Source organism: Dama dama, chromosome 14 (assembly GCF_033118175.1).
Source record: "Dama dama isolate Ldn47 chromosome 14, ASM3311817v1, whole genome shotgun sequence".
In the NCBI taxonomy this organism is placed as follows: Eukaryota; Metazoa; Chordata; class Mammalia; order Artiodactyla; family Cervidae; genus Dama; species Dama dama.
Window position 1 is genome coordinate 32,573,128 of NC_083694.1, and position 14,989 is coordinate 32,588,116.

The 14,989-nt window shown below is 40.2% G+C and overlaps 1 protein-coding gene across 1 annotated transcript; it reads left to right on the forward strand.

Annotated features, from left to right (window-relative positions):
* The first annotated feature begins 1,822 nt into the window (after positions 1-1,822).
* On the forward strand, positions 1,823-13,204 carry CHML (CHM like Rab escort protein). Its single transcript, XM_061160263.1, has 2 exons — positions 1,823-2,148; positions 6,566-13,204. Exon 2 carries the CDS (start codon positions 6,895-6,897, stop codon positions 8,848-8,850), a length of 1,956 nt encoding a protein of 651 aa, XP_061016246.1. The 5' UTR covers positions 1,823-2,148; positions 6,566-6,894; the 3' UTR covers positions 8,851-13,204.
* Positions 13,205-14,989: the final 1,785 nt, after the last annotated feature.

The following is a 14,989-nucleotide window of genomic DNA, read 5'->3' on the forward strand; positions in this document are numbered from 1 at the left end:
TCTCCTCCTGCCTTCAATCTTTCTCAGCATCAGGGCCTTTCCCAATGAGTGAGTTCTTCGCACCAGGTGGCCAAAGTATTGGAGCTTCAGCTTCAGCATCAGTCCTTCCAATGAATATTTAGGACTGATTTCCTTTAGGAATTAAAGATAATTAGGAATTATCTGCCTTATTTATCTTTTAAAATTTTTATGTATTTATTTGTTTTTGGCTGTGCTGGGTCTTCACTGCGGTGTGAGCAGGGGCTGCTCTGTAGTTGCAGGGCTCAGTAGTTGTGGTTCCCAGGCTCTAGAGCAAGGGCTCAATAGTTGTGGCACACAGTGTTAATTGCTGAGGCATGAGGGATCTTCCCCCACCAGGGATCCAACCCTTGTCTCCTGCATTGGCACCACTGAGCTACCAGGAAAGCCCTGCCTTATTTTTCTTAATGCCACATTTCACAACACTATATATGTACTTAGTTGATAATTGTCTGTTCTCCCAACACCACCACAATGTAAAGTTTATGAGCAGGGACTCAGCACCAATGAATGAATGATGCTTTAGGGAAAAATATGAGTCTTTCTTCATTCATTCAACTAATATTTATTGAGACCTTACTGTAGACTAGGCAGTAAACATAGTCAACATTAAATATATAGAACTTGTTAAATGGTTGCATAAATCTAAAATACAAAATTATATGTTTTTTTTGTTTGTTTTTTTTTAAGAAGTGGGTAGGTTAATCTCACAGGTAAGTCCAGACTGGAAGCCTTAAGGACAAATCAAGATTTTGAGGGCAGAGCACACTGCCCCTCAGCTATTGCTCAATGCACCATGATGGAGAGCAACCCTGCCCTGACGATTAGACCTTACCTCCAAAACACTTGTAACGGGAGTTCACTGACCCTACTCATTCTCAACCGATCCTTTGAGTAGAGGTGGGAGGAGGCACACACCTTCGTGGAGGGCAGGTCCTTTGCCCTTGCGCAGACACTGTGCAGGCCAGCGGTGCTCAGGACAGTCTGCGGGTCTGGAGAGTGACTGCATCCTCCTTGGGCCCTTTTGGGGTTTGCGTAGAGGCAGTGGCGCAGCCCTGTAATGACAGATCGGTTCACAGACCTGTGTTTAACTTGCCATCTATTTTCACAGTATAAAAGGTCAGAGGAAGTGTTCTGCTTCAAACACAGAGACCACCTCTTCACCTGCTAGATGTGGTGCGGAGCTGGAAGGTGGCCGCAGCGAGGGCCTTAGTGACGGGGTGTATCCATTTCTACTGCAGGGAGAACACGAAGGACAATATGAGCAGGCCTGGGGTGCTGCCTGGGTTTGCATTAAATGTGCGACACCATTTGGCAGCGGTTCCTAACAGTTTCCTGGAAGGGGAGAAGCCAAGGCTAGGGGTCGCTCGTGTAACCCCCTCGTGAGCACGTGGTGGGCCAGAAACCCATAAATGTTCCTGAACGAGTGAGTGAACGGTGAACGCCAAGAGGTCTTCCGGCTGGGCTGGGGGAGGGGTGGGGATGCGAAGTGAGGAGCCACCGAGGTCGATCTCCCTTCCGGCTCTCACGGACTGGGATAGTTGGAGCCGGAATACAGGTTGGGGCGGGAGAGAAGGGCCGAGAGCGCGCGGACTCAGTCAAGACTGCGACAGGGGGCAGGATTAGAGGTGCGCCGGGATGGGCGGGGCTACAAGGGGAGTCGGGGCGGGACTACAGTGGCGGGAAGGGGCGGGGTTAGGAGGCGCGCCGGGGGCGGGGCAAAGCCGTGGAGACGCCTCTAAAACCATCTAGTGCCACAGGGCGCCCTGCGCCCCGCCCAGAAGCAAGCGCGCCGGCGCCGGTCTTGCCAGCGGGGAGGCGCGGCGGCGGCAGCCGGAAGGGCGGGGTAGTCAAGCCTCACCCCGCCTGTCAGCGAGGGCGCCTGTCAGCACGGTGCTTTTGCTTGGCTCCGTGGGGCTTCCGGGCGTGGGAAGCAACCTGCTAGTGCTCGTCATCTACCTCAAGTTACCGCGGCTCCGCAACCCCGCCCGCCTCCTCCTGCTCCACGTCAGCCTCGGCGATCTGCTACCGTCCGTCCTCCGGGCCGCGCTGGCTTTCTCGTTCGCCCTGAGGGGCAGCAGGGTGGGGAGCACCGCGATCGGCGAGTGGGCTTCAGCAACAGCCTGGGAGGTGAGTGATCCGGGTGGACCTCCCTCCCGCTCCTGCTCCCGGCCCCGCCCCCTCCCGCTTCGGGTCTCAGCCTCGCGGCGGGGCTCCCCTGACTTCACCTCCCCACTGACCTCTATTCCTCTGACCTCCCCTCCTGCCCAGCCCCGACTTCTCTCTGGTGATCTCACCTTGCCCCCATCTCACCCCCTCCGCCCACCTCTCCTCCCCCGCTGACCTCGTCCTCACGCGCTCGCTCTTTCCCAGTGCCCACCAAGGCCCCACGCCCACCCAAACCCCAGCCTGTCTGCAGCCCCCGCTCCCCAGGGGCCCCAGTTCTTCCATACCCCATCTCTGGTCGCTGTCCTGCTCCTTTGCTTTCTGTCTCCTCATTTAATTCAACAGGGCACGAGACAATAGCTTATACACTTTGAGGAAAGAAATTAAGGGCCGTGGGGTTAAGAGATTCAAGGGCAAAAGTGATTGACTTGTGAAAGCTGGGAGACGGTGATGAGATCTAATCCCTATATTAATTTTCTAAAATGAGAGGTATAAACCTAACATAGTCGCGATGTGTAAATTCTTTTTAAAAATTTGCCCATCGGCAGTTGTAAACCTTTGACTGCTTCCTAGGAAGTGAGATAGTTTTATTCAGGTCCTCAGAATGCACATTGGCATATACCCTATTAGCTATTTTTTCTGTGTTTTCTTCCTTATAGTTTCCAGCACACGAAAGTCTCAGGTGAGATTGCAAATGGATGAGAGAATCCCAACTCAAAATGAACATATAATTAGCTGTGAAACCAGTAGGTTTCATTAAAATAGAACTTGATAATACAGTACTCTTAATCCAGATGCAAGATTTAAGTCTCACTGACACTTGGCATTTTGAGGGATGAACCACCCAGCATTTCACTGAAGACATTATTTTCTAAGGTTGGAAAAGAAATTATCTTTTTGTATGTGCTCCAGAAATTTCATTTGTACAAAAGTTTGAAATAGAAATGTATATTTCTCAGGTCTTAAATTTCCTTTAAAAAAAAAAATCCTGAAATTCATTGATAATTCAATGCTTTTGTCTTGGCAAGTTTACAAGAATAAGATCTTTGTAGCATTATCAATGACACCCCACTCCAGTACTCTTGCCTGCAAAATCCCATGGACAGAGGAGCCTGGTAGGCTGCGGTCCATGGGGTCGCTAAGAGTTGGACATGACTGAGCGACTTCACTTTCACTTTTCACTTGCATGCATTGAAGAAGGAAATGGCAACCCACTCCAGTGTTCTTGCCTGGAGAATCCCAGGGACGGGGGAGCCTGGTGGGCTGCCGTCTATGGGGTCGCACAGAGTCGGACACGACTGAAGCGACTTAGCAGCAGCAACAGCAGCATTATCAAGAGTATTTTCTTATTCACCAACCTTCTATGTGATGACAAACCCTGATATTATATATGTTATGATTCCTTTTTTATATGTTGAGGGACACAAGAAAATGTCATAGAAATCATAATTTTATTTGATTGTCTCAATGATTCTAATATTCTGCTACTACCTACCCCTTCCCCAATAAACACTTAAAGTTCTTATCTTCAAGAAGTGCATTTTCTGTGCTGGGAAATTCAGTTTCTATTCAAACTCAGTGCCTGGGAGTTTGGAAACAGGGGTATGTTGAGTTTTTTATTAGTACGAGCATTTGCTTTCTTCCTCATCCCTTCTATCTTGTGGCCTCAACCTACTGTATCTCCTTTTCTCTTCCATCCTTTTCCTCCCTCTTCATCCCTGCTCCATTCCCACCCCAATCTGAAAGGATTTTCTAAGACTGCTAGAAATGTTCACCACACACTATTTTGCCTGACCACTACTCTCTTTTTCTGGGCATTTAGTTAGTGCTTTCAACAGTGACTTTAACCTGCTTTTAAGTTAGAGGTGGAAACGCTGGGACAGAACCTTCTGAGTTTTGTTCAAGCCCTGGGAGACAGATCAATAGTGGATTATGATACAGCTGAAAACATTTTTGTTGTTTAATTGCTAAGTTGTGTTTGACTCTTTGTGACCGCATGGACTGTAGCCACCAGGCTTTTCTGTCTATGGGATTTCCCAGGCAAGAATACTGGAGTGGGTTGCCACAATTCCCGGGGATCTTCTCAACCCAGGGATGGAACCTGTGTCTCCTGCATTGACAGGCAGATTCTGGAGTAAATTCCAAACATTGTGCTTCTAGGTAAAAGTTAAAGAGAGGGAGGGTGCTTTCCTCATTGTTAGCCCTAAGCAAGAACTAACCCTGGAGTAGTGAAGGGCAGGACATTCTAAAAATCAAAAGTGACTGCTTACTTCAGAGGCTTCTAGAGAGGCTGCTCTGTCAAGTGGAAAGACCACTGGCCTGATGGTGTGAGCATGGGTCCCACTCAATCCTGTGGCTAACCCATCATGTGGACTCTCCCAGTCACTTAATCTCTCCAGCCATCAGTTCTCTTACCTGGGGCTACAGGGTAATTGAGCTCAATGTTCTTTAAGGTTGTCCTGTCCTGCCTTATATTATGAGAATTCCTTTGATACCTGTAGGTTAGGAGGTGGCTGGTTTCAGCACTTATGGCTTTTATCCTCTCTCTTACTCCCAACCCTCTGCTATATCCCCTTCTAAGCCCAAAATAGGTACATACTATGGTTACGCTTCTTCACATACCCTCATGGGTTCTGTCTTCCTCTCCATACCCTGCAGGAAGAAAGCAGAATAAGTAATTAACATATATATATATATATGAGTAGGCCAGGCAACCACTTCATTCTGTGCTCAGTTCCTGGTTTCTTAGGGAATGCTGTTTCTTAGGGAATGCTGAAAGCAAGTAGAATCCCTAATATTCTTCAGTCAGAGGCTTTGATCAGACAAGACAATGAAGATTGCCATCTCACTTTAAACTGAACTGTCAATTCAGTGAATTAGTCACTTTAAGTTCCAATTGAATGGCTTGTTATATGGGTATCCAGGATAATTAGTCATCTCAGCCTAGGCGGGCCCAGTATGCACTGATCCAGGTTTCAGTAAGTGTAGCAGTAGGAAAAATCAGAGCTCAAGAAACTCACTCTTAGCATGCAATGATGAGTGATAGAAAGGCCACCATGCATGTGGTGTGTGTAATACTTCAACCTAAGAACTTCCAGGTGAGTATGCCTTTCAGCCCTTTGGCTATTGCACCTCTGGCCACACCTCCCACCACGCAGGTGTTCTGCACATGGAATACAACCAGAATGATGCTGCAGATTAACAGGAGAGACTTTCTTTACTACCACCTCCTACCCCTTCAAAAATAAGAGCAACAAACAACATGCTAATCGTGGCAGAGGACGTTTAGACAGACCTTCATCTTGAGATGAAGAGATTCAGTCTCAGAGCGAGGGTCTCACAAAATACACGTCACCCTATGTTGACATGGGTTTTAGAAGCTGTACTTCAGTCACTCAGTTGTGTCCGACTCCTTGTGACCCCGTGCACTGCAGCACCCCAGGCTTCCCTGTCCTTCGCTGTTTCCCAGAGTTTGCTCACTCATGTCCATTAAGTCAATGATGCCATCCAATGATCTCATCCTCTGTTGTCCCCTTCTCCTCCTGCCCTCAATCTTTCCCAGCATCAAGATCTTTTCCAATAAGTCAGCTCTTTGTCTCAGGTGGCCAAAGTATTGGAGCTTCAACTTCAGCATCAGTCCTTCCAATGAAGTAGATGTTATTTTATATTGCAGTGTTTTAACATATGGACCCAGGACTTTTCCTTTTTAACTTACACCTAAAAAACACACCTGTGTGTATGCACATTTATATAAGGATTTCTTACAAATACGTTTTCAGTAGACTGATTCTTTTATATACCTAAACATTTTAATATGCTAGTTATTTTATTGAATTAATCCTCTTCTGATTATAGCAGTGGCCCATTCAATTGAAATAGTCTCATGTTGTTCCCCTAAGAGCCTAAGGGTGGGTGGGGCATGAGAAAGTCTTCTATTCATTTGTCTTAGAAGCATCCACAGACTGTATGGGCCACAGAAATATGCATAATCACAGCAGCATGCACATAGTATATAGTATGTTTCCATAAACACAGTAGAGCCACATGTTACTTGCAATTTAATCTCCTAGTTGTGTACCATTTATTCAAATACTTAAAACCAAAAGTTATAGAATTGTATTACCCTAATTCTTTATTTTTGTGGGATGTTGTTATATCCATTCTTCACTGTTGAATTGCCTGACTTGGAGGAGTCTATATCTTTTGCTTATTTTCAAGAAGTTAGAAAACATGTGAGAAAGCATGTAATGACTTGATTTAGTAGAATTTTATGTCCTGATATCAAGTTGTGCTCCATAGGATTATAATTATTGATGCTTGAAATTATTATTCTCTTAGTATTGTTTATAATTGTATTCTTTCTTGAATTTTCTCCTTTCAGAGCAGAATTCCATTCACAAATGCATATGTGATACTTTTTGACATTTGCTGCTAAGATGAAACACAGAAATGAACGCCGTATACTTGTTTTATTATTCTCAGATATTAGATGTACTTTATCATGGTTTTATGCTACTGACCTATAAGAAAATAATACTAAAAAAGGGTAGCAGTTGAATACCTGGGACCTGCAACTTCAGTATTTCTGGGATGATCTGGAATATCACAAGGAGAGATTTTATTACAGCATATTCACACCTTCTCTGAACCCTCAGCCCAGATTCATACACATTTTCTTCATTAGAAGTTGTCACCAGACACTTTTCCAGGATGGCCAACAGTCTCCCAACAGAGTTTGATGTGATAGTGATGGGGACAGGTCTGCCTGAATCCATCCTTGCCGCTGCATGTTCAAGAAGTGGTCAAAGGGTTCTGCATCTCGATTCAAAAAGTTACTATGGGGGAAACTGGGCTAGTTTCAGCTTTCCAGGATTGCTGTCCTGGTTGAAGGAACATCAGCAAAACAGTGACACTGGGGAAGAAAGCCCTGCTGCATGGCAAGACATGATCCATGAAACAGAAGAAGCCATCCCTCTTTGCAAGAAGGATGAAACCATTCAACACGCTGAAGTTTTTTGTTATGCCACTCAGGGCATGGATGGCAATATTGAAGAGCTTGATGCTCTGCAGAAAAATCCTTCTTGTGTAGCATCTAGTACCCTCATAAAACCTCTGAATTCTGCATGCTTGTCTGAGGAAACACACTCATCACATGTTACTAGCTATGAAGTGCCTACACAAGACACTCCAAACAACAATGAAGAAATAACTGATACAGCAGAAACTTCTGTGAAAGAAGAATATTGTGTGTATAATACTTATAAACACACAGTTTCAGATGGCATTAAAGATGAAATCAAACCTGCATTGGAAGACAACAGTGTGCCACCAAAGAGAAAGAGGATTACTTACTCTCAAATAGTTAAAGAAGGCAGGAGGTTTAATATTGATCTGTCATCGAAGCTGCTTTATTCTCAAGGACTGTTAATTGATCTGTTAATCAAATCAAATGTTAGTCGTTACGCAGAATTTAAAAATGTCACTAGGATTCTTGCATTTCGAGAAGGAAAAGTAGAGCAGGTGCCTTGTTCCAGAGCAGATGTCTTTAATAGCAAAGAGCTCAGTATGGTTGAAAAGAGGATGCTAATGAAATTTCTTACATTTTGTTTAGATTATGAACAACATCCAGAGGAATACCAAGCTTTCACACAATGCTCATTTTCAGAGTATTTGAAAACCAAAAAATTAACCCCCAGCCTCCAACATTTTATACTTCACTCAATTGCCATGACATCAGAATCATCTTGCACTACAGTAGATGGCCTTAAAGCAACAAAAAACTTTCTTCAGTGTCTTGGACGGTTTGGCAACACTCCCTTTTTGTTTCCCTTATATGGCCAAGGCGAAATTCCCCAGTGTTTCTGCAGGATGTGTGCAGTTTTCGGTGGAATATATTGTCTTCGCCATAAAGTACAATGCCTTGTAGTTGACAGAGAATCTGGAAGATGTAAAGCAATTATAGATCACCTTGGTCAAAGGATCAATGCTAAATACTTCATTGTGGAGGATAGTTACCTATCTAAGGAAACATGTTCGAGTGTGCAGTACAAGCAGATCTCCAGGGCAGTGCTCATTACGGATCAGTCTGTCCTAAAGACAGATTCAGATCAGCAGATTTCCATTTTGACAGTACCTCCGGTGGAACCAGGAGCGCATGCTGTCCGAATCACTGAATTGTGTTCTTCAACCATGACATGCATGAAAGACACCTACCTGGTGCATCTGACCTGTTCATCTTCCAAAACAGCAAGAGAAGACTTAGAATCAGTGGTGAAGAAATTATTTACCCCGTATTCTGAGACAGAAGTAGACCAGGAAGAACTTCCAAAGCCAGAACTCTTGTGGGCTCTTTATTTTAACATGAGAGATTCCTCGGGAGTCAGCCGAAGCTCTTATAGTGGCTTGCCTTCCAACGTTTATGTCTGCACTGGGCCTGACTGTGGACTTGGAAGTGAGCATGCCGTCAAGCAAGCTGAAACACTCTTCCACGAGATCTTTCCAAGTGAAGAATTCTGCCCCCCGCCTCCAAATCCGGAAGACATTTTCTTCGACAGTGATGAAAAGCCAGCAGAGCCTCTTGGAACCAATAATATAATAATGGCCAAACTAGAATCCTCTGAAGGGAGCAAAAACCTAGAAAGTTCAGGGAAGCACCTTCAAAACTAGAAAGAAAAAAAACAAACTGGAAATGCTGCTTTGGGTCTTCGTCCTGGCATCAGAATATTCTCATTTAAAGGACCGTTTCCTGTATGAGTAATTAGATGTGGTTATATGATGAATGCCATGCAGATGTTGTTTATAATTCTCTTTGTGACTTCCAGTCATTGGATGCATTTGTTAACCTATCAGTAACTGATTTATTGGTTATTGGACTTGCTTTTGTTTCAGAAAGGTCTCCATGACCCAGAATTAGGTTTATTTTAGTACTGGGTATATATGTGAGAGTTCCATGTTAGCAGTGGTGCTTAAAGGAAAATGATATTAAATCTGCTGATTATCTTCAAATTTCATTATTGTCTACAGAATGGTGATATCTAAAGAATATTTTAATTATTTTTACAGCTATTACAGTTGCTACCACCTCTGAGTAGTGAAACACACACAGCGGAAATTATGTGGGTCTTTTGTTTATAATATAAACATATAGATATGGTGGCAGCAATAGCAACTAATGCAAGTGCCAATGTGATAAAATATGTTTGTAATTGTTGGAAGAATAGTTTTGCATGATCTTTTATTTGTGAAGGTGATGTTTAGAATGCATCTTGCAGTTTAATTCTCTTGCTTGACCCTTGTAATCAATGAGGTAGTGATGTCACCCCAGTCTTACACATTGTTGGAAAGAGTCAGAGAGTTCAGTTAATAATTGCAAAGCTCATTCTTGGGAGGTTTGGTCCAGAGAAAATCTAGGGGGAAAGATTAGTTCCGGTTCAATACTTTAGAAAATTTCTGCAGAGCACTGCTCTGACACCTAAAAGAAAAGAACTTCTAAGTAATTCAGGCTAAAGAAAAAATAAACTGCTCCAGGAAAAGATATTTCAGAATGCCTGTTCTGAAATTGCTAAGGGGGGAAACTGAGTGAAGCATTTTTAACCTAGGATTACAGATGGTTTTAAAAGTCCATCTGTGAGTAGATTTCCCAGGATTTCTCAATGAAAGTGAAGCACACCATCTTGTTGGCCCCACCACTTTAATTAGTAACACTGCAGTTGTTAGGAGTCAATCGGAGGAAGCTTTACCATGTCCCTTTGGCTGTGTCCCAGCAAGTAACAAGGTGCATGCCTTCATAATCAGCTCCTGCCTCTTAGTTGTTATCTAGAAGATAGAAACATTTTTTTTCCAGAACCACCAGAAGTTATAAAGCTGCTTATGTTCTAGCAGGGCAAGCTTGTGGAACTGTCAGAAGAAGTAAACTTCCTTCCTAAGTCACCATTTCCATTCCTCAGACAGAGAATGATAATCCTATAGGAAATAAGCCCTTTAATTACAATTTTTTGCCCTGGAACAGAGCATTTACTATGTGCTACGCACTTATTGTACTCTCTCATTATAGTTTCTCAACAACTCTGTGAGGCAGATAATACATTTTCAGAGAGGAAATAACGACAATAATTCACTCTGAGTTGGGTTTGTGGCAGAGCCAACATTGAAATCCAGGCTTTCATGATTTCAAAATCTTTCAACTAATATTAACTATTAGAAGAGTGTAGGCACTGAAGGAGAAAGAAAAGATTACTGGCTCATGAGAACGAGTCCAGCATTGCTAGTGAAGCAAAGTAGGCAGACATCTCAGCTTATTACTGAGTCAGAGAAATAGGAAAGTAAAGATTAATTAAAAATACATGTAACTTAGAGCTGTGGATCTCACTGAAGTAGAATTTGTCTAAACTTTAACACAATTATCCTTTTTAATTTATGTTTTGATTATGATGTTATAAAAAGTAACATGTTACTAGAGCAAAATATGCTCTAAATAGACTTGTTGCTCTTCTATATGTGAGGAAAATGAAACAAGAACAATTTAAGTAAATTTCAACTTACTGAAGTAGAGAAGTCATGAATTGATATTAATATATATATTTTGAATCTGTTATTGCAAATATGTTATTGGTTGGCTTCTAGGCTTATACTTATCAAAACAACTGAAATGTCTGAAATAGACTGAAAAATTAGTTATTGAAATGTAAAAGAATTTGAGATGTTAAATTAAATGGAAGTGAAAGTAATCCAGACCTATTGAAAATATTTTAATTTCAATATGAGGAATATTTTTATTCATAAGAATTTGAGAATATCAATGAGATGTTGCAAAAGATGATAGAACCACAGTAATAGAAACAGGAAAATGTTAGATTAGATAAAATAAGAGTTTTAAAAACTAACAAATGAACTTATTATTACTTTCCTACTTGAATACAGATAAATTGGAAATAAAAAATTATTACCAAATAAAAGCATTTTAAAAATTAGAGGAGAGTATAATTTTCTTTTCATTCTTTTTTTTTTTAAGATTTATTTTATTTTAAAATCTTTATTTTAAAGATTTATTTAATTTTTTGATGTGGACCATTTTTTTAAAGCCTTACTGAATTTGTTACAATATTGCTTCCTTTTTATTTTTTGGTTTTTTGGCTGTGAGGCATACAAGTGGGATCTTAGCTCCCCAACCAGAAATTGAACTCACACCTCCTGCATTGGAAGGAAAGTCTTAACTGCTGGATCACTAGGGAAGTCCCAACCTAGTATAATTTTCTGGCAAATCCATTTTACTCTTATGGTCTTATTGGTGAACTTTTTCAAATGTTCAAAGAATAAATAATATCTATGTACCAGAAAGATGATATACTAACACTTGCATTTTGAAGTTAATATGGCCTCAGTACTAGGAGGAAAACATTTTGAAAAAGGTCTCATCTGAACAAATGCAAAATATTAGCAAATGAAAAATAGTTATTTACTGTCACTCAGAATTATGCGATTAGTGTTCAACAGAATAACCATTAAATCAATATCAACAGAACAAAGTAAAAATTCAAAGTATTAACTACAGGTAACTTTAAAAATATTAATAAAAATATTTATTTATCTCTGTTAATGACTTTGTTGGTTTCTCATTGTGATAAGTAATTATTAAAACCAAGAACTTATATCATTCCTGTTAGGGAAAAATAAGAAGCAATTCTCAACCAGAAATTAAATAATCTTGGCACTATTTTTTATATATAGTTGAAGAAAACTCATCATTGTAATAAATCCTTAATAAGCATATGTAAATGAGAAAGATAAGCACAAATATTTTCTATTAGTATGACTTTTAAACTAGTGAAACCTGTAGTATCATAAACATAAAAGACTAATTCAGAAAATTGCAGGATATATAACATTTAAAAATTAATCTTATTTCTAGATTCCAGCAATTTAAAGTGTTTGGGTATTAGTATATGCAAGCCATTTAAAGAAAGTTACACAACTATGTTGGGATAAATTAAGAAAGATGCTTATGTAGAAGCAGATTGAAGGAACTACATTCTAGTATAATGGAAGGGAAGTAAATAGGAAATCTGAAAACCAAAATTGTAGTCCTCACTTTACTACTTACAGTTGTATCATTATGGGAAAATCATGCCTACTTTTCATTTCATCATCTATAAAGTAGAGATAATATTTTCAGAATTATTGTGAGGATTAATGTAAATGAAATTATGTCCAAAGAACTGGCAATAAGGTGAAGTTATTATGTAAATTTGCTACACTTCCACTTAACATGGATGGATGGATGATTTATATAATTTGACAGAATTATGATAGTTTAGGCTAATAAGCAAGCAAAGATATGTCTTTTTAACTTAGGAGGAAAAAGGGATTCTTGCATTTCAAGATATGGGGTAAAACCTACCTGCATTATACAAGGATAAAGTACTCTATTTTTTAAAAGGTAAATGCAAATCCATAAGGCTTACTAGGCAAATTTTATGAAAGAATTAAGTTCAAACAAGAAGATAACAAATAGAAGTCAATTCTTAGAATGGTATTCAGATTTCCTAATATCAAAAATGCAAACTAAGCAACTTTGACATAGTTCATGCAAAACAATTTTAATTGCATGTATCCTCATACCAGTAGCATTATTATACTAGTTTTTTGAAGAACTATTTAGAAAAATATAATAAGAACCCTATAACCAGTCTGTCTTTTGATAGATCTAACTCACTCTGAGTAGCATATGCCCAGGAAAATATTTTAGAAGGAAAAAAGGCTATTTGTATAAAGATATTTCTAGTGAGTGCATTCATTTGAATTTTTAAAAGAGCCCTGTAATTGGGAACTGGATAAGTAAATTTTCATGTATTGCTATTGCTTTCATAGACTGTTATATAGCCATTAATAGTATTGATATATGTAAAACTGTATGGGAAATGTTTAAATGAGCCTCGAAAGTGTTAAGTTATTGTATTTACTGATTGTGTAAAAATTGAGGTCTCTACTTTGGAAAGAATCAGAATAAAGCATTGTAATTAGAGTTTAATATTAAGAGGCTCTTTTTTTCTATAAAATATTGATGTGTGAAATAAAAATAAAAGATTAATTGATAAAATGGTTTACTGAATTGGAGACAATATTTTTGATTTCTTGGAAACTTCTAAAATTCTCCTTTAAATTAAAAATATATATTTAAATGTTAGTGTCAAAAGATAATCTTCAAAAGCATGGACAGAAAGTTTTCCAGCTCTTGTGGTCAAGATGGATTTTGTGTCTTTTGTATCTTTTCTTAATTGCCCAGCATTAAGGTATACTTTGTCTATAGATAGACTTTTTTTTTCCCCTCAATGGGAACCTCAGAACCAGAGGTGGAAATAATAGAAATGATATTAATACATTCCAGGACATCAGCATGAAGCCATTTTATTAAACACACATTGTATTCACACATTCACACAATTTACATATTGTATTCACACATTAAAGTGTGTGAAAGTCACTCAGTTGTATCCAACTCTTTGTGACCCCACGGACTGTACAATCCATGGAATTCTCCACGCCAGAATACTGGAGTGGGTAGCTGTTCCCTTCTTTACCTTCTCTGGATCTTCCCAACCGAGGGCTCGAACCCAGGTCTTCCACATTGCAGGCGGATTCTTAACCAGCTGAACCACAAGGGAAGCCCCACACTAATTAAAAGTATCACCCCAAATCCAAAAACAAACTTCATTTTGGAGTCTTGGCCAGGGGAATGAACGTTGGGTTTGGACTGGCAGTGAGAGATGAAATATTTCCTACCATATCAGTAAACAAGGATGTCACAGTCATCAGCGATTGTAGTTCACCAATGTGAGCTGGTGAGCCCCATGGACACTTAGGAAGGACAGCAGCCATCAGACCACAATTCCTATGGTGACCCCTGAGGGAAGGAAGCTCAGGATGTGGAAACACCGGCTACTGCCCTGGATAGCAGTGAGCCCAGATTGTTGCATCTTCCCACGCATAGAAAAGCACTAAGTTCCTTAACTTAGTATATCTGGTTTTCTTTAATTAATAATAATCTTTTGATGTTCATGCTACCTGCTCTTTGTTACAAAGCTTCTATATAACCTGGCTCCTCCCCTCGCCTCCTCGGAGCAGTTCTATCAGAGTTACTTGAGATGCTGTCTCACAGGCTTGAAGTCCTAAGATGTCTTGCTGAATAAATCATAACTCTCAATTTTTAGGTTGTAGATATTTTTTAAGTCAGCAGTAGTGGCCAAGTCTGGGCCTGAGAAGCGTTTTCAGGGAGACTGGTGCTAGGGGCAGATCTCAGGGTACTGAGGATGCTGGCAGACTCTTATCAATCTGAGAAATACAAATCAAGGTGATTTAATTCAAACAAACTGTTTGAACCTCAATTGTGGGTTATGAATTTGCATTGTTCTAGGGATTAGAAATAGGAAAATAAGTGACAGATTCCTTGTAGCTGAGTACCAATCCATTAGAGGATGTATGTTTTATTTTATCTTAATTTTTCTATCGATCACACTCCCTATTGTAACCATCTCTCTCTCCCTCCACCCCAGAAGAAAAGGAAAAACAAAAATGTGATTTGTGATGCATGTACCAGGGGGTACCAAACTCTTTTATTATGCAGTTGGAAACAAGTAGCTTAATAAAAGTTAAAAAGTAGATCAGTTAATACTTTCTGAAATATTTTTCAGTTAACATTCAGTTAATTAAGAAGTTTCTGCCATTAATCAGAAGCTTTCTGGCCTTCCTGGGGAATGGAGTCAAGAGACAGTACAAAAGATTGGTTTCGGTCCCAGAAGCCCAAAGTGTT

Bases quoted from the DNA above. Each gene is read 5' to 3' on its own strand.
- CHML (XM_061160263.1), top strand. From the start codon at position 6,895: ATGGCCAACAGTCTCCCAACAGAGTTTGATGTGATAGTGATGGGGACA.